The 27,005-nt window shown below is 37.8% G+C and overlaps 1 protein-coding gene across 1 annotated transcript in view; it reads left to right on the forward strand.

Moving 5' to 3' along the window:
- Positions 1-27,005, forward strand: part of CUBN (cubilin) — a 265,984-nt gene that overhangs the window by 169,717 nt on the left and 69,262 nt on the right. Inside the window, exons 40-51 of the mRNA XM_072825664.1 lie at positions 51-248; positions 4,855-5,001; positions 7,102-7,292; positions 7,453-7,636; positions 11,567-11,741; positions 12,923-13,101; positions 14,289-14,498; positions 15,133-15,273; positions 16,419-16,600; positions 21,628-21,799; positions 22,872-23,078; positions 25,721-25,870. Of these exons, the coding sequence (XP_072681765.1) occupies positions 51-248; positions 4,855-5,001; positions 7,102-7,292; positions 7,453-7,636; positions 11,567-11,741; positions 12,923-13,101; positions 14,289-14,498; positions 15,133-15,273; positions 16,419-16,600; positions 21,628-21,799; positions 22,872-23,078; positions 25,721-25,870 (2,136 nt within the window). The remainder of the gene's footprint in view (positions 1-50; positions 249-4,854; positions 5,002-7,101; positions 7,293-7,452; positions 7,637-11,566; positions 11,742-12,922; positions 13,102-14,288; positions 14,499-15,132; positions 15,274-16,418; positions 16,601-21,627; positions 21,800-22,871; positions 23,079-25,720; positions 25,871-27,005) is intronic.

The raw sequence follows: 27,005 nt of genomic DNA on the forward strand, positions 1-27,005 counted from the left end.
ATTCATTTCCATTGGAGGTATTTCATAACTGTTGGTGTTTCCTCTGGCAGGTGCTTGTGGTGGCTTCCTGAGGACAGGAGATGCGCCAGTCTTTCTCTTCTCCCCAGGCTGGCCAGAAAGCTACAGTAACAGCGCTGACTGTACGTGGCTTATTCAGGCCCCAGATTCTACTGTGGAACTCAACATCCTTTCCCTGGACATTGAAGCGCAGAGAACATGTGACTATGACAAACTTGTGATCAGAGACGGTGAGAAACTTTTAAACAAAACAAAAAAAACCTACCAAGTTTCAGCCCTAAAATATATTTAGTTATGTTGAATTATAATACTGCTTGTTTACTGCCTCCATCTGTTTTGTGTGGAAGTTCTCAGACGTTATGGTCAATACCAGAACTGGTGACAATTTCTAAAGAATGTGAGGAAAGTATTAAAGTATTAAATTTCCTGTAGCAAAGTCATGCACGTATGATGTCAGGGACAGCATTGCACCCCTAAGAAAAAGCACTAGCTTTGGCTTCAGTAGGAAGTAATGGTCTGAGTTTCCAGATGCTGCTGCTTCATGGAAAGTCTTTGGAGATAGATTTTGGCATTTTATACCTATGACTTTAAGATCTAAGTATGAAAAAGTATATATAGTTGCAATACATTCAATTCTCTGTGTCTTCTGAATCTCTGGGTAGACTAGTAGAATTAAGGGCAAACATTTTTCATCTTTTCCTCTATTCCCAGGTGTGGCGCTGCTATGCAATCAGTGAGGGAGAAGCATCATGCTAATATGTAACATGTACAAAATTGTGCTTCGCAATTCACATGTCTGGAGAAGAGGGCAGTCCTATCCTCTGATCAGTTTCTCATAGTGAGGTCCCCAGACGGGCAGAATCAGTGCCTCCTGGAGACTTGTTAAAAATGCAAATCTTTCAGCCCATGCCCCAGCCCTACTAAAGTAGAAACTCTCTGGATGGGGCCTAGATCTGTGGTTTTAAAAGCCTTCCAGGCAGGGCCATGTTTAGGGTGAGGAAGGTAAGACAGGATTGTGCAAACTGCAGGGTTAGAGCCTACCTTCATTTAAACCGTTCATATTTTGACCATTTGATGTTAAATATTAATTTTTAAAACATTGCACTAAAGTATTATTTATCTTGTTTTCGTCTTTGCCCCGTCCCCCCACCTTGAATGTTGCCCGTGATGTGAGTGCTTCACTAACCTGACCCTTGTTCCCCTGCCTCTAGGTGATAATGATGGTCTTTAAAGTTTGAAAACCACTACCTGCCATGATAAAGACATTGCTACCTCTCACGCCTGCCTAGACCACAGGGAACATAACTAGAAAAGTGTTAAAAGAGAACAGGTAGAGGGGAAGCTACTAGGAAGGCAGGCTCAGTGTTCTTTAGCTTCCTATTTTCTAAAAGATGTGAAAGATAAAGAATTTTCTATGAATTTCCTAATTGTTAGATTTTGGAAATTAATGAAAAATGCTTCAGGGCATTTTGTGGACCAAACATGTATTTGCTTTTGGTCCATAGGTTACTAGTATGCAAGGTCTTATCTCCCTTATCCCCTCAACCCTAGATTTTCATGGAATACAGTTAGGAAATGGGAGAGGTACTTTATTTTCCTTCTGTAGAGGCTGGAGACTAAGACTCAAATCCATCATAAGAACGAAAGGAGATGATAAATCTTAACTTTTCCCCCCTTTTCCTGTCAACCATAAGCAATTAGCACATTGCTCAGAGAAATTATCATCCTTTCACTATCAAGGTACTCCTATAGATATTAAAATTTTAAACTTTTCATATAATAAGATGAGTGTGTTCTTGCACACATATTCTGAGTGTTCAGAATCTAGTAGAAACTTTAAAAAGTATCTTTGGTAGGTAACTCCAGTGATGAAGGAAATTCACTTTCTATCAAGCTGCTTTTCATTCCACCAATAATTTTTCTTAGAAGCCTGAAGCCAGGGAGTTACTTTCTTCTTCTTCTGTGCCACCTTGCACTAAATACTAAATGGCTCCATATCTGTTTTAATTGTCTGTGAAAAAGAGACCAATATCTACTTCTTGGAGTTGTTTTGTCAGGGAACATAATAAATGCAAAATTCTCTAGCAAAAGTCCTGGCATTTTATAGATATGGAATTCAGAATTGTTTAATTTAGATTTCAGTTTACTTTGCTAGAGCTATTTCTAAAATAGTTTTCATGATGAACTCTTTATAGATTGGAGGTGTTCTTGCTGAGATGTAGAGCTTTGGGAGCTTAGCAAATTCACTTACATGCCCAAACAATAACAGTGTTTTAAATTGTAGCGTGGTGTATCCCAAAGAGATTTTTATTCACAACATAAGGAGGGGCTGAATAGGCTCATTAGCTCCTCATATGTTTCTTTACTCATTCAAGAAGTAGCTATGGGGTGCCGACTATGTGGCCGTTGGCGGGTATTTTGTTCATTTGTACAGTGATTAGTCTACATTTAGAAGACATGAAATTTCAAGTCCCACTTCAATTGTTCGTTCTTCATTCAGCCAGTGTTTTTGCTTCTGAGTAGCAGGAGCATATCACATTCTGAAACAAATATCTAAAACCAGTGACCACAAGCAATAATACTTTCAGGCCACTTGTACAATTGGTCAGTCATCACAGGCCTTCAGCTCATGGCCCTTGGTTCCCGGCTAGCTGTGACATCCCTGGGTTATCCCCAGAGAGGGCCCTGTAGCCTTCGTGGGAGACTTGAGTCACTCTCCCACCTGCTTATTCATTTTACAGGATTGTGATGATTCACTACTGAATCAGTTTTTTCTAGACCATGTACCAATAAATTTTATATACCGAAGATTCCCCCAAATTGAGGTCCTGTGAAACTGCATTGGCCCTAGAAAAAGTTTTAAAAAAAAAGCAGAGAAAATGGGGGGAAAGCAAAATAATAATTGTGTCCGTGAATCAGTAATCCTTTTATCTATTTACAGATATAAAACATACTTTCTTTGTGATCCTAGAGAAATCACTTAATAACATAGTTTGAACATCTGGAGCTACTTCTCAAGGGTTTTAAATCCTTGTTGACTTCTATATTCTGTGCCTTTGGGCAAGTTATATATCTTCCCTAAGACTATTTCCAGCTTACAAAATTGGGGTGATAAAAAACCTGAGTCTAGTATTTTTACTAGTAGCTAGTAGCATTACTGTGAAGATACAGTCTGATGTTACATGTAAAGCACTCAAAGTGGTAATAATAATTGCTCGATAAATATCAGCTACTGGTAATCCTGGACCTCAGTTTCCACATCTCTAAAATGAGGAGTTTGGACTAGAAAGAGAATCACCAGACTACCCTATACTCCTGGTTCTTTACCTTTGATTTTCCCCTCTCCTTAAAGATCAGGTTCATCCCTGCTACAATCCATATGGTGAAGTTATAGAAGATCCTAGAAATGCCTCAGTATTTATTATAGATACTGAGGGGAGAAACAAACCATGTTGTGATTATTGGGTTATCTCCCAACTCATCAGTTAGGTAGTCAATAAGTAATTATTTAGAGATAAGCATTGTCTAATCAGACAGTCTGACGTGGAGTTTAGAAAAGAAATAAAAATCAGTAGACCCTACCTGGTCTCACTAATAGAGAAAATATGCACCTATGATATAATAAGAATATGTAATAAACTTCAAAATTTTGTGATATAGACAATTAGAAAATAAGTAAAAAAAAAAAAACAATTTGCAGTGAAATGTGTAGCAAAATTGCACGGCAAAGATAACAAGAGGAAAAGGAGTTACAGAGAGAAACTTTTGAATTGTAAAAAAACAAAAATTTCCAGAGGTCAGAAAAAACACCTTTCTAGCATCTCCTATTTATAGCTATGCCATTGCATTTGTCATCCCAGACAATACCTTATTCTCTGGAGTAGGTATTAATGAGTGAGTTTTAGTAGTGGTCGGCGTCAAAGGGATTCACTTTGCTGGTTGCATTAAAGGGGCAAATTTCCTCATGTCTCATATTCTATTTTTGGTTTTTATAAGCTTGAAGTTTATTAATTATTTTCCTTAGAAGGAGAAAAAAAACATGCATTTTATCAGACAAGGAATCCAAATATTTTATAATGTTCTTTTGCTCCATTCTGGCTTTGATTGCGGCTTTGTTCCAAGTTGCTTATATTCAAGAGCAGTAAAAAGGAAGAAGAACCATGAGGTGACACAGTCATCCTTTGCATCTCTCCCTGGAGGGCACACTTACTGAAACTGTCTTTTTTCATCCTTCACACAGGTGGACATAAGTGTGTTCTTTTAATAGTAAAAAAGAATAAACAGCATCAAACAAATTAAAAGTCTTAAAAACCCACAAAAAAACCACAGTCACAACTTAAAAACCCTCTGCATACACAAGTTGCACACGTCTTGGCAAATGACCTTACAACATTAGCATAGGATCTGAGGCTAAAGAACCAATCTTTCTTCTGCTTTAGACATCTGACCTTCAGCGATCAGAGTAATTTAGCTGAGTCTCTAACATACACTTCGGCACTGCTCCTCCATCACTTCCCAACCCCCATATACTCTGATTTTGAGTTTTAGTGCCAGGAAGAACTGTTACCCAATTTTGAGGAAGACAGTGGGGACTGTCAAAGGAGACTTTAACATCAAGAGTAAGGAAAAAGTAGGCAGCGTGATTAGGAGCTGGAGCCAGAAGCCAGAATGATGTAACCCCTGGAGTGTCCTTGTATTTGAGAATCTCATTATCTCCTAGGAATGGTGATATCCTGAAAAAAACATATAAGCTGCTTTGTCTGGGTTGCAAATGATGGTGGAGGAAACTCTGAAGAGAGTGTATTTTCCTGCTGACATTTCCTTTCTTTGGCATAGGAGATAGCAACCTGGCCCCACAGCTAGCAGTTCTCTGTGGCAGAGAGATCCCTGGACCCATCCGGTCTACTGGAGAGTACATGTTAATCCGGTTCACCTCAGACTTCAGCATAACCGGAGCCGGTTTTAATGCATCCTTTCACAAAAGTAATATGTTTTGGGTTTCTTTTTTTCTTTTCTTTTTTTTAATGTCATGTCATATCACCTCTCTTTCTCTCATTCTTTCCCTAATATACTCTGCTTATTTTTCACGTGAGTCTTTGTTCTGCCTCTGGATGGCTATCCTTATGTCAGGTACTGATTCTGATCCAAAACACTGTGGCTGAGTTGTACAAAAGGATTACCTGGCTTTGGGTCTCTGGGTGGGGTAGATGCCCCCACCCAGAGAGGTGTATTCATGGTGTGTTCTCAGTTCATGCATATGACTGAGATCCTTAAAACAATTTTTCGGCCTAGTTGAGGGTTTCAGTTAGAACAGAACTGGATAGCACTTATCCATAACACATCAAAGGGACAATAAGTCAGAGTAAGCTTCAGTCTAAGAAATAAACAAAGTAATACAGAAGATATCTTCAGAAATCTCTTGAATCATTCATTTGAGGGTTGGCAGGAAGAGTTTGTTTCTCTTGAAATATGAGTTTGATGAGTCAGAATGTGCACAATATGTGGGAAGGATTATGTGCAGTATGATCAAGATGTTCAAAATTTGATAAAACAGGGAGTCCAATAGTAACTTTAAAGCCAAACCCGGATTAAAATGAAAGAAGTAGTCCGTGGAATATGGGACATTTAAAGATTCTCATGCTTTTAACCAAAAAGCATAATTTTGAAGTAGACTCTCACTATAGACATTAAAAATTTATTTAATACTTCCTGCACTACTATATATATCTTGTATGGAGTAGGGAGCAATGGAAGATAAATTATCTTCTTCATGCTCAGGGAGGTGGGCTGAATAGTGGTTGAAGATAATGGGGTTTGATGTGAGACAGACCTAAGATAAATTTCCACCTGTGAGTTAAATAGTTGAGTGAACTTGCTGCACTTCCTCGTTGAGCCTGCTCCCTCCATCCTCTCTCTTCTCCCAGTCTTTCTCTCTCTGTCTCTGTCTCTCTCGTACATGTGTACCACAGATGGATGTGTGCACGTATATATGTATATGTGTGGTGTGTGTGTGTGTGTGTGTGTGTGCACACTCCTACATGCTGGGCAGCTGCATGTCTAGAAGGTATTTCCATTTTTACATGTGAAACTTGAACTCTTGCTTCCCACTCCCTTCCACCCTCCATACCTGTTTATTCCATACTCTTTACAATCTTAATAAATGGAAAGTACATTCTTTATAGTTGCTGAAGCCAAAACTCTTGACATCATTCTTGTTCCTTCTCTTTCTTTCACCCTACCGCCTAACCCTACCTCCTGACCATCAACAGATCACATGATTCTACCTTCCCAATACATCTAGACCCCAACCATCCCAAGCCCAGGCCCTATCCTCTCTCCCTGGACTCTGGTAGCCACTTCCTTATTGGACACCCTGCTTGTGCTTTTCCCTGCCCGCCCCCCTTACAGTCTAGGTATTGCAGACAGAATTATGCTTTTAAAATCTAAGTCAGATAGTACCATTCTGATGATCAAAATCCTTGAATATCTTCCTCTTACTTAAAATAAGTCCTTTCAGTTTCCTGCATGACCTAGCCCTGATCCCTTTGGGAATACTCACTGTGCCTCATTAACTCTGACTTACACTCAAGCCTTTACACCAAGTGCTTTCTGAACTGGAACGCTCTTCTCTCACAAAGCCATATGGCTTGATCTCTCATTTCTTCAGGTCTCTGTTCAGGTGGTACTGTAACAACGTGGCCTTCTCTAGCTTTCCCAGACAATACTATACCATTCTCCCTCTCTGCATTCACTTTTCCTCATAGAACTTATCCTCATCCCACTTATTATATATATGTTAATTTTTGTCTTACTCATCTCTAAAGTAAGCTTCTGAAAGTAAGTAATTTGTCTCTATTGCTTATTTGTATATCCCGATCTTAGGAAAAACCACAAAATGAGTACCCTTGTCATGTATGTTCAACAAATGCTCCTTGGGATAATCATTCTGATACTTTGGTCCCAGTTAGTTTCAAACCACATTTCAATTGCCTACACTTTAAAAATCCCCAAGAAAAACAGGAAAGCATAAAAATCCCATCGTAAATGTCACATAAATAGTTATCTTTGTTTCTTCTTGGAAAGGTTGTGGTGGATATTTACATGCAGACAGAGGGATTATCACATCTCCTCAGTATCCAGAGACCTACAGTCCCAACCTCAACTGCTCTTGGCACGTCCTGGTTCAGAGTGGTCTGACCATTGCTGTGCATTTTGAACAGCCCTTCCAGATTCCAAGTGGAGATTCTTCTTGCAGCCAGGGAGATTACTTGGTGGTAGGTGATGCTTGCTATGTTTATGATTATTATCTTTGCAGACTTCATTCAAAAAAATGAAATGATGATTCTTTTCTCCTGGGACATAAATTGATATGAATTGACTGCTCCATCTCTCTCAGTATGAAGGAATTTATGCAATTTTAATTCATGTTCCTAGCTGAAAAATGGACCTGATATCTATTCTCCACCCTTGGGACCCTATGGAAGAAATGGTCATTTTTGTGGCAGTCGTCCTTCATCCACTCTGTTCACCTCAGATAACCAAATGTTTGTTCAGTTTATTTCTGATGGTAGTAATGGAGGGCAAGGATTTAAGATCAAATATGAGGCAAAGAGTTTAGGTAAGTATTTTCACAGAGAATAATGCCTGTACTTTTCCTGCAGTTGCTTGATCTTCCTTGTTTAAATAGATGTGAGGAAAAAATATATAAAGTTTTCTTTTGTAAACTCAGAGTAATAACAAGAATAGCTGCCTGTTTTCAGATACTTACTATATGCTCGATACATTCATTATCTCATCATGACTGCTTTTTAAGGAAGGCAACATTCCCATTCTACAGATAAGTAAAATGAGGCATGGATTTTTCCAAGTCTACTTAATCAAGAGAATGAACAAAGTAAAATTCTCCATGACTATAAATTAAACTGGTCTTAAGGATACCCTGAAATTTCTTAGTCCTTTCTGCTATAAAATGTCTAATTATAAGTTATATTCCATAATGGAAACATCACAAGAATGATAATCACATTGTTTTATAATCATTTGTATGCTTTCGTTTAAAATGAACACATATTCCTCTGATTCTGTTATTACCCCTTTAATTATATATTACAGTGGTGATCTTTACTTAATTACTCTTACTTGATTACACTTGATTATAATTATATTTAATTCTACCATAATGACTTAATTTGTGACATTTATTTTTGTATAATGTTTAATTGAATAAATAAGTAAATAAGCATAGTTTCAAAAGAGAAAGTAATAGAAAATAAATCTTTGCTTTTCCCCCAAATTAGGTAATATAGATTTCAGGATAATCATATGACCTCAACTCAGATTCTTAGTATATTTAAAAAATATGTTAATCTAAATAAAACCATATATTGTATATTCTCCAAAATATGAGATTTTCAAATGTCAGCATAATTTCTTTATCTTGGAAGAGGAGAAGAAATAAGGGTCTACCAGATGACACAGAAAATCATCTAATAATTTAAGTAGGTTCCATGATTATAGGGAATGTACTTCTGCTACTTCCTGCTACATACAGCTCTGGCACTTAGAAGGAACCTTGAGACAGCTCTATGGATACCAGCACCATTACTTTATAGGTTGAGAGTTTGTGATCCCTCTCTATCTCTGTGCTGAACTCAGCTGCTGAATCCTGTGTGGGCCGAACTTCACCTGGCACTGAAGAGTAGGCTTTGTAGAGTAACAGTGCCTTGTGTCTAGTGAGTAGACTTCAGTCCATCCCAGAGAACTCTACTTTCCCATAATGGAGTCTTGAGTTAGTCTTAAACTACTACCTTTTTTTAAATTACCTTTTTAAAGTCAGTATTTATGGTAATTCAGATACACTAAAGGTTTGTTTGTTGGTTTTTTTAGAGCAATATATTTTTTAAGATTTCATTTATTTACTAGGGAAAGAGAGAGAGAGCATGAATGGTGGGGAAGGGCAGAGGGAGAGGGAGAAGCAGACTCCCCACAGAGCAGAGAGCCTGATGCAGGGATCTATTCCAGGACCCTGAGATCATGTCCTGAGCTGATCAGATGCTTAGCCTACTGAGCCACCCAGGCAACCTCTAAGGGTTTATTTGTAAATGTTATGACTCTTTTATTCCTTTGGGGACCCTCTTTTTGTGTAAGGCCATTACCTCCTCCCCATCTTTCTGCCTTTACTATTAGACTCCAAATGCTTTTGATATCAAAACCTCTTGTCCATTGGTAGATGAGTGGATAAAGAAGATGTATATATATATATATATGTATATACATACACACACACACACAATGGAGTGTTATTCAGCCTTGAAAACAGAATGAAATCTTGCCATTTGTGACAACATGGATGGACCTAGAGATTTTTCTGCTAAGGGAAATAAGCCTGTCATAGAAAGACAAGTACCATGTGATTTCACTTATATTTCGAATCTAAACAAACAGACAGACTCTTAAATATAAAGAATAAACTGGTGGCTGCCAGAGGGGAGGTGGGGGGGAGAATGGGTGAAAATCGGTAATAGAGATACAGAGGTACAAACTTCCAGTTTCTGGGAAACACCTGGAAAGAGGTACCCAGGGACCAAAGGAGGAATGGTGTGAGAGATCAAAGGAGAAGGAGAGCTCAGTGTCCAAGCAGCTGGATAACAGAAATGGAAAAAAGAGAGAGACATAATCAACCAGGTTAAATGCTGTGGATGTAAAATAAAAAGATGCTTGAGTCCACAACTGTGAGGGAACAAGAGTGCTTTGATGGGGCTGCAAAGTGAAGGGGGAAGGAGGAGAGAGGGCGGTGAGAACAGAGAAAATGACTGTTGCTGACTTGGGCATGTAAGGTGTGGAAAGGTAAAAGGAGCAAGGGGCGGGGAGGGGAGTGGACAGGGAGGGAGAGAGCCAGTGAGCACAGGGTAAGGGGAACTGAGGAGAGAGTGGAGTGGGAGACCAACCCGATCTACAGGAAGACAGTGTGCAAGGGGACGATAAAGGAGGCAGAGATGCAGATAAATTTCTTAAGGGTGGTAATAGGTTGAGGGAGTGTTCTCACCTGATTTCTTCCATCACGATCTAAAGGAGAGCTCCAAGTAGCTGCTGAGGCTCAAGAATGAGTGGGGAAAATAAGGATTGAGGGCATAGCTGTGATATTTGGTGAGAAAGCAGGGTTGCTCCGCAGTGTTGAGAGTGGGGAGCATGCATTTGGAGGCATTGATTTTGACACATGGTTTGAATTGCAGGCAGTGGTGAAAATAGATTTTTTCCAAGCTGAGTCTAAAAGAAAGGCCAAGAGCAAGGGGGTGGAAGGCAGTCAGAAGATTCTGCAGTTTAGGGGTTTAGAGACGGGAAGAATTCTGGGTGATGGCAAAATTCAGGAGAGGACCAAACCTGAGTGAATGACAGCAAAAATAAATGTGAGTGGAGTTCAGCAGATTCACATATCTGTGAAACTAACTTACCAGGTTAATTTCATCGCTATTGTAAGTACCTAGTTTACTCTGGCCTGGATTGTTTGCTGAGATTGCCAGAAAAAGTTCATTAGTAAAAAGAAAGTATTTTTACATACTTTGGTTTTTTAGAAAAGAGGTTTAAAAAGCTCATTTATCTTCTTCCAGAAACTGGCTAAAAAATCCTCTCATGCCAGTCATCTCTTGCTCTTCAAATGCATCTGAATCCTGAAGGAACATAATGAGTGAATGCCCACAGAGTTGTGCAAATATATATCTGCTTCATCTTTTAAACTTCAAGATCCCAGCTCTGTGTCTTTCTATTCAACTGCCCTGTCAGTGGGGAATTATAAGCCTTACTGTATTCATGTGCTTGTCTACGTGGAGAATGTGTATTAATGCTTCCATCATGTTCCACTGCATGCACTGTGCACCATAAGCATTTTGTTGGCTTTAAGGAAAAGAGAAATCTTCTAAGAGAATTTGCGGTTGAGCAAAGTAAGAAGTGGCACATTCGGTAGCTCCCCCAATAGCAAATCCAGAATCTATTTGCTTAAAAAGAGAAGGAGAATAAATCCAGATGAAAGGAAATTGAGATTGGAAATACAGATAAAGAGACTTTAAAAAATAACAGTGGGAAGTCTAGACGTTATGCTGTGCTCACCACAGGTGTAGCCACCATCTGCTCCATACAAGGCTCTTACAATACAGTTGGCTGTACTTCCTATGCTGTACCTTTTATCTCGATGGCTCATTCAATCCTTGACTGGAAGCCTGGACCTCCCACTTCCCTTCACCCATCTGGCTCATCCCCCCCACAGCCCTCTCCTTTGGCAACCTCTGGTTTGTTCTCTGTATTTATTTATGGGTCTGTCTCTGCTTTTTGTGTGTTTGTTTGTGTTTTTTAGATTCCACATATAAGTGAAATCATGTCGATGTATCAAATCACTATGTTGTACACCTAAAACTAATGTGACATTGTCAACTATGTCTCAGTTAAAAACAACAACAACAACATAAGACATAAGACAGCGCAAAAAAAAAAAAAAATAGTGGCATTGCATCCTCTTTTCCAGACTGTTGATTGATTGAATTGTGTTTCTCAATAGCCTGTGGGGGCAATATCTACATCCATGATGTGAATTCTGCGGGATATGTGACCTCCCCTGGCCACCCTAACAATTACCCCCAGCATGCTGATTGTAATTGGCTCATAGCTGCTCCTCCTGGAAAGCTCATAAGGGTGCAGTTTGAAGATCAATTCAATATTGAAGAAACACCCAAGTAGGTCACCTCCATATTTCACTTTTCTCCTACTCAGAGTTAATATTCTTTAGCTGTTATTTTGAGAATAATTTTTTTCTCTGCTTTTTTCAGCATAGGAAATCCAGGAATGGGGAAGGGACATGCATTACACCTAGAGTCTGAAAACATTGCCCACTAGCCACTCTCTTATGAGCTTAGCAGATTATGTACACAGTTGCTGGCCCTCCTGACACCACACACATCCTCCAAGAGACAATGAGGATGGCTGTTTGAGATTTATGTTATCCGCTCTTCCCCTCACAGGAAAAATATAGTGTCTCTGGTAGATGAATATTTTCCCAGGCTCATACTCAATGTCATAAATAATAAAATATCTGTTTAACAAATGGAAATTCGTGTTACGTGACACTAGATCACCAGTGTCTGAGAAAGGACTAAAGCAAGTACAGGACAATTTCCCAGTCTGTCTTTAATGAGAATTCTTAAGGGATTACAAACCAGGGAGTAAGTCTTACTGTTGAACACAAAGAGAATAACTACAATGACAGGAAAAAACAGAACAACACCTGAATTTTTCTTTGTTTAACAAAAGTATGTATGCATTTGCAAGAATATGTGTATGGTACAAAATTCAGGTACAAGAACTTTTCCTGTTTATGGGCACCTCATATAATGCCGCTGTGCCACTCAGTAAGTATTAATTGGCTGATTGACTTTCTTCAGAAATATTGGGTAAATACTTACACACTTTATGGACACAGAAAATTCCTGCGTAGACTTTCCATTAGCCTGGGTGGCAGAGCTGTCAAGAGAGTTTGTCCTTGTCATGTGAAATGTGCCCTATCATCCTGTAAGACAAAATACTTGTTTTGTTTTGTTTTTAAGATTCCTAGGCATTAATTTGAGAATGACTTTTATCTTTATAAAATAAATACAAAATATAGAGGGAAGACAAGTAAACATTTTTTGATGCGGTACATGTAAAACCTGCCTTTTTGAGCTACTAACCAAAGAATGTACGATTAGAAAAATGTTATGTAGATTCTGAAGTGACACACCACTTAAAATGACTGTCATAGTGTCTTCTACAAAAATTATGATTTAATATTGCTCTTAGAGAAAGTTAGTGAAGTCTTTATTTTTAACATATGTCAAAGTGACTGACTTTATATATTAAACTAATGTTCTTTCTACTTTAGCTGTGTATCCAATTACCTTGAGTTGCGTGATGGGGTTGATTCAAATGCACCATTACTTGCCAAGCTCTGTGGGAGATCTTTGCCCAGCAGTCAGTTGTCCTCAGGAGAGGTGATGTATTTGAGGTTCCGATCTGACAACAGCTCCACTCAGGTTGGGTTCAAGATCAAGTATGCAATAGGTAACAACATTTTTTGTATTTAATAAGAAAGTTCTGACAGACTAGTTATCATAAAACTTTTAAAAATCATACCAGTTTTAGAGAAGTTTTTCTATCTGCCTAATTTTAATGATTGTCTTAGTGATAGAGATAATTAGGGGACGTAAATGTTTAAAACCAAAGTCATTTATCAATTTAAAATTTTATTTTGGTTTCCATTTCAAACCACTCTTTTTAATAAACCTGAATATTTTGTATTTTCCTGACTTGTTTGTGAAAATGTATTCAATTAAATTTTTGTTTCTTTCTCTTATCATGAAATCTCTATAGTATCACCTTAACTGGTAAAAGTGTTTACTATTCAAATACAATCAAATAACTATATTTAGAACAGTAACTTTGAACTCATCATTAGTGGATAATGTTTTTCCCCTAAGTCTCTAATGCCAAGTCAGTCACTAGATAAGAACAAGTATGTCTCCTTAGTGCTTTGACTTCCTTACTTTAAAAAATGAGCAATACACATGCATACTGAAGATTTATTGTATTATGGCCATAATTACATAGAATCTAGTATCTGGTGGGTCTGAACACTGACCAAACATATTTAATATGACCAAAAAGTTGGAAAGCCTACTAGTAACAACATTAAACCTATACCATAGGTCATTTTATAGCCCAAGGCAAATTGTACATAATTCAATCTAACTATCACATCCAGCTGATAAAAAAAGAACTGAGTAGTAATTTGCCAGGCCCTGAGATACCAGTTACTGCAGTGAAATATTCATTTGATAGTTAAACCAGTAAGGGCAGGCATCGCTAATCACACACCGTACCCCTTCCAGCTGAGCAGACCCTCAGTCTTCAGAATCGCAGACACAGGGTGGTAGGCAGGCCCTATCAATCTATCAGTTGGTTCTTGGAATAAAACTTCCTTGCAACTAATAGTTCTTACATCCTGAGAGGATTAATGTGATGTTACAGAATATGCCAGTCAGTTTCCATTTCCCATTATTGGACTGGACTTGTGGTATTGTTTCTCTTTTTATCAATAGTTGATTTCAAATAAGGGGAACACTAAACATTTTCAGAATTTTTAAAATGTGAATTTATATTCAGTTGGCACCTAAAAGTTTTGAATGTGCTGGTTAATTTTTTTTTTTAAAGACAAATCCCCCGTAACAGAATATTGCTCTTTTCTGCAGCCCAGTGTGGGGGAAGAGTGACAGGGCAAAGTGGTATCATTGAAAGCAGCGGATATCCAACACTTCCATATAGAGACAACTCATTCTGTGAGTGGCATCTCAAGGGTCCCTCAGGACACTATCTCACCATCCATTTTGAAGATTTTCACCTTCAGAATTCCTCTGGCTGTGAAAAAGACTTTGTGGAGATCTGGGAAAATCATACCTCTGGTCAGTAAAATATGTCTGCTGTCTTTTGGGGGTGTTTATTTTTCTGCACTCTTATTCAGCTTCTGAAGTGTCCTTACCTCAAGAAAGGCAAAATGACATTTGTCCTTTGTATAGAAGTGCAGTCATGTCTGGGCAGTTCCAGCTTTTCTCTCCCTGGAGTCTACTCATAATCGGTGGGTATCTACAGCCCCAGGTGTAATTATATAGTTTTACCTTATAGATCACACTGAGAGAGCACTGTATTGAGAAGGCATCCTCTTCCTGTTGAGACTTTCCAGTGTCATATGCAGTTAGTTCTTTGAGGAGCATCCTGGTAGGTAAGGAGAGAGAGGGTTATGCATGAGTTGGACACTCATGACTCTGTTGCCTGGAATCATTTCTAACCAAATGAGCTCCCTCATTGTGTGAGATGTCCTTGCCCTAATTGGTTACAGCTTTTGTCACACATCTTTATATATATGAATATGTTGATTTTATTCATGTTTGCCCTGCTTTTCTTAATAGAGGTTAGCTTTTCTTTTTGGCAGAGTCTCGTCTTTTATTATTTTCTTTGTACTTGTAGAACACCTCAAGTAGAGGTGAAATAAAATCAATCACCTGGACATATACATAATTAGTTATTTGCTTCTCGCAGGAAATTTATTGGGCAGATACTGTGGAAACACCATTCCTGACAGCATAGACACTTCTAGCAATGTCGCTTTGGTCAGGTTTGTCACAGATGGTTCTGTTACTGCCTCAGGATTTAGACTACGGTTTGAATCCAGCATGGAAGGTAAGTTCACTGATTCATTAAAGAAAATTACATATAGGGAACCCTGGGTGGTGCAGCGGTTTAGCGCCTGCCTTTGGCCCAGGGCGCGATCCTGGAGACCCGGGATCGAATCCCACGTCGGGCTCCCGGTGCATGGAGCCTGCTTCTCCCTCTGCCTGTGTCTCTGCCTCTCTCTCTCTCTCTCTGTGTGACTATCATAAATAAATAAAAATTAAAAAAAAATTAAAAGAAAATTACATATATATATATATATATATATATATATATATATATATATATATATATAAAATGTGTGTGTGTGTGTATAAATTGAGCACCTACATTGGCTAGGCACTGTGTGAGGCATTGGTGTTACAATAGTTGAAGAAAAAAAAATGACCCTTATCTTCTTGGACCTTCCACTTTAGTTGAGAGGCAGACATTAACCATATAGTCACATCAGTAAAGAAAAATCACAACTGTAATCCAGGCTACCAAAGAAAGGAACTAGTGCTTGGAAAATATTATGGGATGAGAGCTATATGCATTACATATCTTAAGAAAGCAGTCCAGGGCAGCCCCGGTAGCGCAGTGATTTAGTGCCGCCTGCAGCCCAGGGTGTGATCTTGGAGACCCAGGATCAAGTCCCACATCGGGCTCCCTGTATGGAGCCTGCTTCTCTCTCTGCCTGTGTCTCTGCCTCTCTCTCTCTCTGTGTCTCTATGAATAAATAAATAAAATCTTTAAAAAAAAGAAAGCCAGTCCAATAGCCCCACAGCCATCAGAATCAACCTTTCAAATGTCCTGACATTAGTGAAATATAGATTTTATCTGAAAAAACTGGATAATTACTCTCATCTTCTGAGTCTTCTGACTCTTGGGATTACTCTACCTATTTTTCTTTCATATTTCTTGGGCTATGATTATAACAGGACTGCCAGTGGATGAACTGTCATCCATGGAATCATGGATTAAATATTCAGTATTAGAGACAAGAAGTGAATATAAACATTCTCTGTAAGTCCTCATATGCGTATAGTGATAAATAAGAGCAATCATTTTGTCCAGTAGGATATTAAAGAAAATACTTTGGAGAACACTTCTTGTGGAAGGTATCATTTTGATTGAATTGGAAGTTTTTTTTTTTTTAATTTCTTCCCCTTCAGCATGTGGTGGGGAGCTACAGGGCCCTACTGGAACGTTTACTTCTCCCAACTACCCAAACCCAAATCCTCATGGCCGGGTCTGTGAGTGGAGGATCATGGTGCAGGAAGGAAGGAGGATCACTCTGACTTTTAACAACCTAAGGCTGGAAGCTCATCCATCCTGCTACAGTGAGCATGTGACAGTAAGTGTCTTTTGCAGTCAGGGATATTACATTCCATTGTTGAAGGAGTTTATTGACCTATAAATCATAGTCAGAAAACTAGGTCAGGAATATTCCCATCCATGCAACTGTACCTCAGGTAAATTCTAAGTATTTTAGATAGAACGGAAGCGTAGTGAACTGCCATAATATTTGTAAAACCTGTTTTAAGAGGCTATTTGTTGTCACCACATACATCAAGGTCATAGGTGAGATAAATTTTAAGAGCAAATAATCATTGTGCATGGCAAAAGTGGGTTAATGGAGAAGAGTTAAGCCCGTGGGTAGCACATAGTTGAATAGGACCAGAGTCACAGAACAAGCCATCACCAAAAGTTTTAAGCCATTGAGTGGTCCTGCAGAGTTACTGTTCTCTGCCAGTGGTGCTGAGCAACTCCTTTGGAAGAACCTGTGCTGCCCGCCCTCAGTGTTGCCAAGGTCAAGTGCTTTCGGATATGTCATCAGCATTCTTAGCTTCCCTTAGCAAAGGAAAGCAAAAAAGATCCATGAATGAGAACGAAGATCATTAACTGAAATGACAAGTATGTATAACTGGATTAATCATACATTAATATTAATATATTTCTCTACCCAACTCAACTTTTCCTCCATCCTTGTTACCTGAGTCAATAACAATTCCAAACTTCTGGGTGGTCGGGTCAAAAACATTGATTTCTGTCTTGGAGTCTTTTCTTTCACATCTTATATTACATCCATAATCAAGTCCCAGAATCTAACTACTTTAAGATGTCTTAAAAGAGATCTTTAAAGAGATCCAGAATCTAAATACTAACCACATCCACTACTATAGCCATCACCACTCACATAGTTTAGTTAGTAGCTTCCAGTTGGTCTCCCTACTCTCTCCCTTGTCTCCCTGCATTCTCCACACAGCAGCCAGGGTGATAAATGTAAATCACATCTTGCTGCTCTCCTTGAAAATCCTCTATTGGCCTCTCATCTCACTCAGAGGAAAATCCAAATCTTTACAGTAGCCCAACTGGCCCTATGGTATCCTATATGAATGACATCTGTATAATCATAGTAATGAGTGACTGAGCCACCCAGGTGCCCCTTCACTGAATATATGGAAACAAAGATGAAGTAGAAAAAATTAACCACTCCAAGTATACCATGTTTTAATGCATTTTCTTGGCAATAAAATATTACGTATTTATAATAAATGTGGCATAAATTTACTTGCACACTAATTTTAATCTATTTTTCTGATTATAAATATAATGAATGCCTATTGAACAGAATTTGGAGAGTTCAAAACTTAAAAAATGTAAAAAAGACTTGAAATTCCCACCCACCCATTGCTAAAATGCTGATGTATACAACAGTTTATTTCCCTTTGAAATTCTTTACATAATTGAGATCATATTGAATATAATGATTATTAGGAATCTTACCAGTAGGGATGCCTGGATGGCTCAGTGGTTGAGCGTCTGCCTTTCACTCAGGGCATGATCCCGGGGTCTTGGGTTTGAGTCCCACATTAGGCTCCCCACAGGGAGCCTGCTTCTCCCTCTGCTTATGTCTCTGCCTCTCCCTCTGTCTCTCATGAATAAATAAATAAATTTTTTTTTTAAAAAGGAATCTTACCAGTAGAATTTTCACATGCTCTATAGGAAAGATAATATGAACAGTCATAGTTTCAGAGCTCCAATAATAAAATAGAATTTACAGCAACAACCACAAATTTTGAATCACATCTTACTTGTCATTTCCCTATCTCTGAATCATAGATGCCAAAGGCATCTACTTTCAACTTTTTAGCTACTTCTTGTGGTATGTATGTCATTATTTCAAAATAAAATTCCTATTCTGCTACTTCTTTGTTTTTTGTTCTTAGACATCCTCTGTCCACATGCAACTATGGAAGATGAGGATTTAGTTCTTTTCAGAATCCACCCCTACCACACACACCACAAATGCTCATAGGGCTATGCACAGTTCAGACTCCCCCAGTTTCCTCCCAAAATATATATGTCACAGATTTTGTTTAAATTGCTCTTCAGTGTTTGCATTACTGTGATTATACAGATGTCATTTCCAACCTAACCAAGCAATGCACTATGGTAGCATTTCCTTTTGTTTTTTTTTTCTGATTAATAATAATAATTGTGTCCTTTTTTGCATTTCGCTTTTTATGCACAGATCACAAATTCTTCCACACAATTTCACCCCAAGAGTACCTCCCCACCATGTATAGTAAAGCGTATCTATCAGTTCATTCATTTTCCTTAGCAATATCCTCCCTAAGCCCTCTCCATCAGCTGCAAGCCGGATGCCAGCTGTCATGTGGGGCGTTCCCTTTCCCATCAAATTTGTACACCCCTTTGTTCCTCTCCTGGGCTGGACACCTGACTCTGTGCTATGTGCATTATTCTGTCTTGGTTCATTTCCTTTTTTTGGTAAGACATATGTTCTTGTATTTCCATAAGAAAGTAGATATGGATGATAAGGTTTTGAGGAGGTATATGCCTGGAATCACCCTCAGTTTATCATTGTTCTCTGAATACACTACATAGTTAAATTATCACATGTATTTGATATATTCACATATGTATATAAATATATTAATCATAATTTTGAAATTTATGTTGCTTCTTTTGTGGTCCATTTCCTTCAAATTCCTGTTTCTTATTTGTATATATTGATTGGTGTTTGCTTACATGTCTAATGACCCTTGACTGTTTATTCCTATTTGAGAAAGAAGTACTAAAATACTGCATGGAGGCTTTGTATGCATGGGATTGTCAAGTTATGGTCTTCATTGAGTTGGAGGGACTTGGCCATTTAATTAGGAGAAACTACAAATGTCATATCTACAGGTCTTTTCTCCTGGAGAGGCTAAAGCTCCAACAATAACTTTCAGAATTAACTTCCTTTATGAACCTTTAATATCATGTCCAGATTCTTTTTCTTTGAAATGTATTTTTGTAGATTCCATGTTTGTTTTGTTTCTTCTTCACTCTGTTGTAAATAAGGGGATGTGGCTGGCCTTTTGCCTGTATTTTATTACTTTGAAAACTTCTTGCAAAAAAAGTGGGGGCTGGAGGAGAAAAAGAGAAAGAAAGAAAGAAAGAAAGAAAGAAAGAAAGAAAGAAAGAAAGAAAGGAAGGAAGGAAGGAAGGAAGGAAGGAAGGAAGGAAGGAAGGAAGGAAGGAAGGAAAGAAAGAAGAAAAGGAGAGAAAAGAAAAGAAAAGAAAGAAAAGAAAAGAAAAGGAAAGAAGAGAAAAGAAAAAAGAAAAGAAAAGAAAAGAAAAGAAAAGAAAAGAAAAGAAAAGAATAAAGGAGAGGGAGAAGGGAAGCTTCCTGAGATCTACAGGTTGAGTGAAGGCAGCTTTAAGTGCACAGCTTCTAGATTAATACTGTATCCAGCCCCCTAAGCATACAATCCCTCCAAACCCAGCTGTTTATCTGACTGTGTCCAGAAGGAGAAGAGGCAAAAGTACACCATCCAGCTTGCATTACAGTGAGCTATGAGCCTGATTTTATTTCTGCATATAGCAAGTTTCAGAGCTGAATCTCCAATGCCTACTTCATATCCCATTGTTTTCTGGAAGTTGTAGTTTCCGAGTACAAACAAGAGTGGAGGAGGAAAGTAGAAACAGCACTTGGGTTGCCTCTAACAGCAGTTCATGTGATAAATGGATGCCTGAACAATTGTCAGTCATTGTGATTCCAAGCTCAGAGCAGACGTTGATCATAGTTTCCGACATGTTCCATTACCCTGTAGTTGCTGATAATCCCTTTTGATTCTGGCAATATGTTGCCCATTCCTGTTTTCAGTATTGTTGAAATTTTGTTATCTTCTGTTTCCTTATATAATACTTCAGACTTTGGAGTAAGGGGGATGCTTTAAATCCAATTTTATTATCACTAGTTCTTTGAACTTAAGTAAATTACATAGCCTTTCTGAATTCTGTCTTAATCTGGAAAGCAGGGATGATGTTATATGTCTGAGAGGGTATTGTGCTAATTGGATCAAGTAATATAAGTAGGCTATTAGGAGAGCCTGGCATTTTATTGGTGCTCAGTAAGTGATAGGAAATGCTATATCTGGTCCTGTGAGTCAGAAGACACTTTAAAACAGAAGCCCTCACAGAGCTCAATTTAATGATCAATTATAGTAAATTTAAAAGCTCCCATCTTTTGTTATGGAGTGCATTCTTCTTCGTATCTCTTAGTGTCAAACTCTGAATCATTATTTCTAATCATGAGTGATTCAAATCCTTTTTAAAAAGAGGAATATCAATTACTCAATCAGTCAATTATTATTCAGCTACTTCTGGATCTTTCCTGAACTGTGACAACCAGACATGCTGAAACACCCTGGTTTTGAACAGAAGTGGAATAATACTTTGCAACTATTAGAACTGTGTGCATAACTAGAATTATTGTTTAATATTTTGGAGTCAGCACTACTCATCCCTTTTTTAAAAATTCAAATTAATAAGAAAATTGAGGCTTTGGATTCATAAGTACTTAGGAAACAACTAGTATGCTGATATTGAGATTGATTTTTAAAGTTACTTTTCAAGGCATTTTAAGATATTTGAGTTACTATATGCTTCAAATCATCAGAGACTAACATTTAAGCCTTCATTCCAAATATCAAAGGTCCTAAGACATTGTTAAGAAAAATTGTCCATCAGTGAACTCTGAGAACTAAGATGTAAGTGTGTTGGCCTATCTAATTTACATTTAGAGCACGGTTTTCAGTTGCAGACAGTATTGCAGTCTTTCATTTGTCACCACATGGCAGGAGGGCATTACTGTAATACTTTCATTTTAGTGAAGTGACCCTGAGGCCACAGAATGTGCTCCGGGTAACATAGTGGCTTGTGGCACTGGGCTAGGAGCCCATACTGTTAAGTAATTCATGTTGGCACAGAGTTTCCTTCTAAGGAAATATATTGGGGCTGTGAATATAATCTTCTAGGAAATACTCAGCAAGATGGACAGTGTGACTAAAGGTTAAACTATTTTTCTAATAGATATTCAATGGCATTAGAAATAACTCACCTCAGCTAGAGAAACTGTGTGGTAGTGTGAACGCAAGCAGTGAGATCAAATCTTCAGGAAATACAATGAAAGTCGTGTTTTTCACTGATGGATCCAGGCCATTTGGAGGCTTCAGTGCTACCTACACATCCAGTGAAGATGCAGGTAATATGTTATAATGCACCTATTTTAATCGTGGGCACTGCAGATGTCCTATAGCTACTACCAACAGCAGAAGAGCAGAATTTTGATCTCATCAAAATTACACCTGGGATCTTCTACATAAGGCAAACTTACATAACCGGAGGGAAACCCCATGCCTGTCAGAAAAAAGAAATGTTCTATTTTGAGAAAGAAAACTTCTATTGTGAGTTAAAAAACTTAAAAACGCAATTGGGAGAGCTTCTAGCTCAATTCCATGCAGTGTTGCCATTATATTGGTTGCCCATTCCGCAGTCTTTGGTCAGTTATTTTGTGCTGAGAGACCTTCTGCCTGTAAGAAGGTAACTGGCTCCCCATAAGTAATTTAGTTGAAGACAACCGGATTTTATTGTTTCTCAGTCATCCATATATATACATATTTTTCCAGTGTAAATGAATAAGGGCTCATATTTGATACAGAGTATTTAAAAATTAAGTAGGATATGTACTTTCTAGCCTAAATATTCTATTTTCTGGATTGGTGCATTATCTAAGAGTTTTAAATTTTAGAAAGAGTGGAACTGAATATTTTAAAATACCTCTAAGTTGTTTCATTGATACAAGGGACATTCATTACCATATGAAAAGGGGCAAGTTCCTTGGCACTATAATGCTATTCTATCTGTCTGATCCAATTAAATCTTGGTTCAAGTGGAGAATTGCTAATGAGAAGCCATTGAGACCACTACTGTAGGTTAGCTATTTCTCTAAATTAAATATTAATGAATAATAGGCTTAAATTAGGAGAAACTGATGCACAGCCAAACCCTTAAATCCACCTAATCTACCCTATAGGAAAATAACAGGAAATTTCCTACAGGAACTATGTGTTTATTTTTACACATATTTCCAAACTCACAGAAACTTCTTCCATAGTCTGTATGCATGAGCCAGCCCTTCACCTACAATCTGAACTTTATCTAGAAAAACAAATCAAAGCAATAAAAATCTTGCTGCTGTTATTTTAGTTATTATCATATTACTTGTATCTCCTGTTATAGCATGAATTTAACTCTTCCTCCTTTTTTTCCCTTAGTATGTGGTGGGTCCCTTACGCATTTCCCTGAAGGAAACTTTACTTCTCCTGGTTATAATGGAGTCAGTAATTACTCAAGAAACTTAAACTGTGAATGGACTCTCAGCAATCCAAATCAGGGAAATTCATCTATTTACATTCATTTTGAAGATTTTTACCTGGAAAGTCACCAAGACTGTCAGTTTGATGTCCTTGAGTTCCGAGTGGGTGAGTTCAATCAGGGAACATGTTCTCCTATTTATCCAAAGTATTCTTCTTATACCTGGAGGCCACCAACAACAAAGAGACTCAAGGGGCTATAATATATGCACATAGAATCCAAAAGAATGTTGGTCAGAAAAAGCTGTAATTCTGTGCATAGCCAGCTGAGGTAACATGCCCTATGAATGGTGAGCAAGATGGATCAGAGTTTGCAAGTAGACTCTATGTTTCATTGAAATGAGACACTCAGGATAGATTCAGCTTATCTGTATTCTCTCTCTCTCTCTTTAAAGGATTTATTTATTTATTTGAGAAAGAGAGGGTAAGGGGAGGAGAGGAGAAGTGGGGGAGAGAGAGAGAAAGAATCCTAAGCGGACTCTGTGCTGAGCACAGAGCATGACACAGGGCTCGATCTCATGACCCTGAGATGATGACCTGAGCTGAAACCAAGAGTTGGACTCGCTTAACTGACTGAGCCACCCAGACACCCCTTGTCTGTCACTTAATGAATTCAGGTGGTTCCCTCGATCTTTTACTATTCAAGACTTCTTTCCTCAAAGACTGGAACTTAGCATGGTCAGAAATGTATCAGTGATTTCCTGAATTTACAGGAGTTCTACATAGAAATCAAAACAAGTTTTGCAGTGTACCTGATGGAGAAGCACATGGAAGCTATTTGGGGAATTATCCCCAAAGGAGTCAAATTTGTCTTTGTTTTCATGAGAAGTGGATTAAGGTTTACTTGGTGAACCATAATTCTCTTAAGAATTTTTAAAAATTTCCCTTCATAGGAGATGAATCCATTTTAGTTCTTTCTCCTAGTTGAGGTATGGGTGATCCATCAAATTGCCTCCATTGTTACATTGACACTGTTTTCCTGGTTTGAAAAAGAGAAGTAGGGATGCCTGCGTGGCTCCATGGTTGAGTGTCTCGATGTGGTCCCAGAGTCCTGGGATTGAGTCTTACATTGGGCTCCCCTCAAGGAGCCTGCTTCTCCCTCTACCTATATCTCTGCCTCTTTCTCTGTGTCTCTCATGAATAAATAAAGAAAATATTTAAAAAAGAGAGAGAGAAGTAAAGTAACACTGTAGATCATCAGTGCTATTTGAGGTTCACTGAGTTCCATGTTACCACAATTTTTTTTTAAAGGAGGCTGAAAGCAGCAGAAACCAATATAATGAGCTGGTGGCAATGTTCTAGGGCAGCTATTGAATCAATGCTGACTTTGAGAAGTGAATCAATGCTGACATAGACAGAGGGAGTGGACAGAATTTTCAAGGAGAATTTGATAAAGTCTGTGGTCACAGACCAGGGGACTCAGCAGGAGAATCATCTGGGCCCTTGTAGGTAGATGAAGGTAGAGAAGATGTAGATAGAGAAGACTTATGAGAGAAATGGAACTTGTTTGCGAATGTTCTCTATGTGATTCTGATACCCCTCACCATTGACACCTGATTCAAAACCACTGGCTTAAAATGTCCGTTGACTGATGAATGGATAAAGAAGATGTGGAATATATGCACAATGGAATATTACTGAGCCATCAAAAAGAATGAAATCTTGCCATTTGCAACATGTGGATGGGACTAAAGGTTATTATGCTAAGTGAAATCAGTCAGTCAGAGAAAGTCAAATTTCATATGATTTCACTCATGTGGAATTTAAGAAACAAATTGGATGAACATAGAGGAAAGGAAGAAAAATAAGATAAAAGCAGAGAAAGAAGGAAACCATGAGAGAAGTTTAACTATAGAAAACAAACTGAAGGTTGCTGGAGGGGGATGGATGGAGTGGATGGGTTAAATGGAGGATGAGCATTAAAGAGGACACTTGATGGAATGAGCATGAGGGGTTACATGTAAGTGATGAATTGTTAAATTCTACTCCTGAAACCAGCACTATACCACATATTAACTAACTTGAATTTAAATAAACAAGAAACAAAAACAAAACAAAACAAAACATTGGCTATTGAATTAAGCAGAACAACTGTATATCAAATTTCAGCCAGTTCAATGCAATCTTCTTTCTATTCCCCAATTTTAGATCAGTTAAAATACTCTATTTTGTGTACTTAAAAATCAATGATGTCAGTCTGACAGAATAAGTAAAGAGCAGATTAATTGTGAGCTCTGTAGGTATTCTATAAAAATTAATCAAATTAACCGTCATAAAATACTCAGCTCAAAATCTGATAGTTTTTAGCCCGAGTACTGGATATCCTATTCATTTTAGTTGATTAAATGCAGTGAAGAAATCATTAAAATTTTAGATAATTATCACTTTTATCTTTTGTCACTGTTGGCATTATATTTTTTACTCCCTAAAAAAAAAGGCACATCCAAATGTTTTTTTTTTTTAATTAATTGTATCTGTTTAGGTATCTAAAATAATTATGAAAACACGATTTGGAACAAAATGGTACCCAAAATAGAGAAAGATGCCCATACAAAAAAAGCTTCTTTTTTTTTTCTATCCTGATGAAGGGACTCTTGCTTTTGCAGTTGATGAAGATAGAAAGGAACTTTGTGAAATGTCTGCTACTAAATCAAAATATCAATGTGTGTCAATACCTTCCTACTGAACTCATTGAATGTATTTCTCAAAAGCTTTGTAAGTAATGGCATTTGGTGTGTTATTTTGTTCAGGTAATGCTGATGGGCCTCTGATGTGGAGACTGTGTGGACCTTCAAAACCTATAGTGCCACTGGTTATACCTTATCCTGAGGTATGGATACACTTTGTCACCAATGAACATGTAGAACATGTTGGATTCCATGCAGAGTATTCTTTTACAGGTAAGACATGTGATTAAGCTCTCATACTCTGGCAATATAATAATAATTTTTTCCATAAAGATCACGCATGTATTTTGTTAGATTAATGTCTTTTTTTAAGATTTTATTTATTTACTCACGAGAGATACAGAGAGGGAGGCAGAGACATAGACAGAGGGAGGAGAAGCAGGCTCTATGCAGAGAGCCCGATGTATGACTCAATCCAGGAATTCTGGGATCATGCCCTGTGCCAAAGGCAGATGCTCAACCACTGAGCCACCCAGGTGTCCCATTAGATTAATTTCTAGGTAGCTGTTGGTTTTGTTGCTAATGTCAATGAGATGTTCTAAATTATATCTTCTGATTGATTGTCGCTGATATCTAGGAATTTTTTTTGATATTTAGGAATTTTTAAATTTTTTATACATTGATCTTTAGCTCAAACATTTTCCTGCACTCTTATTAGTTTTGGTATTTTGTCATAGATTATCTTTGGTTTTTCTGTGTAAACAATCATATCTTATACAAGTGATAATACTGTTTTTCTTTTGGCCCCAAAACTTCATTTCTTTTTCTTGTCTTATTTCAATGGCTAGGCCACTATCATGTTGAATGGAAGGGATGATAGCACTTGTTTCTGACCTTAATGTGAATACATGTGACCCTTCATTGTTAAATATATTGATTTCTTTTAGGTTTTTAATAAATGCTTCTTGTCAGATTAAAGAAAGTCCCTTCAATTGTTAGTATACAATTTTAAAATTCTGAATAAATGTAATATTTTATCAAATAATTTCTCTGCATCCATTGAGATGTTTCTGTTTTCCTCCTTTAATATGTTAATATGATAAATTATATACTGAAAGACTTTGCTCTTGTTAAACCATTTTTTAATTTCTAGGATAGACCCTACCTGCCTATGATGTGTGTTTTGAACATATTGCTAGATATTATTGACTAATGATTTGTTTTGGATTTGCATCTGTGACATTCAGTTTGTATCTGAAAATTTAGCCCAAGATAGACAGCATTTCTCTGAGCTGAGCCATCAGAATTTCTCTAGTCCCTTTCACTAATATGGCAGTTCTTTTAGACTCTTAATGTTATATTAAAGTCTCAACTCCAGCCCTTCCTTCCAGGGGATCCAAGGCCATAT

This window comes from Canis lupus, chromosome 5 (genome assembly GCF_048164855.1).
Source record: "Canis lupus baileyi chromosome 5, mCanLup2.hap1, whole genome shotgun sequence".
NCBI lineage: Eukaryota > Metazoa > Chordata > Mammalia > Carnivora > Canidae > Canis > Canis lupus.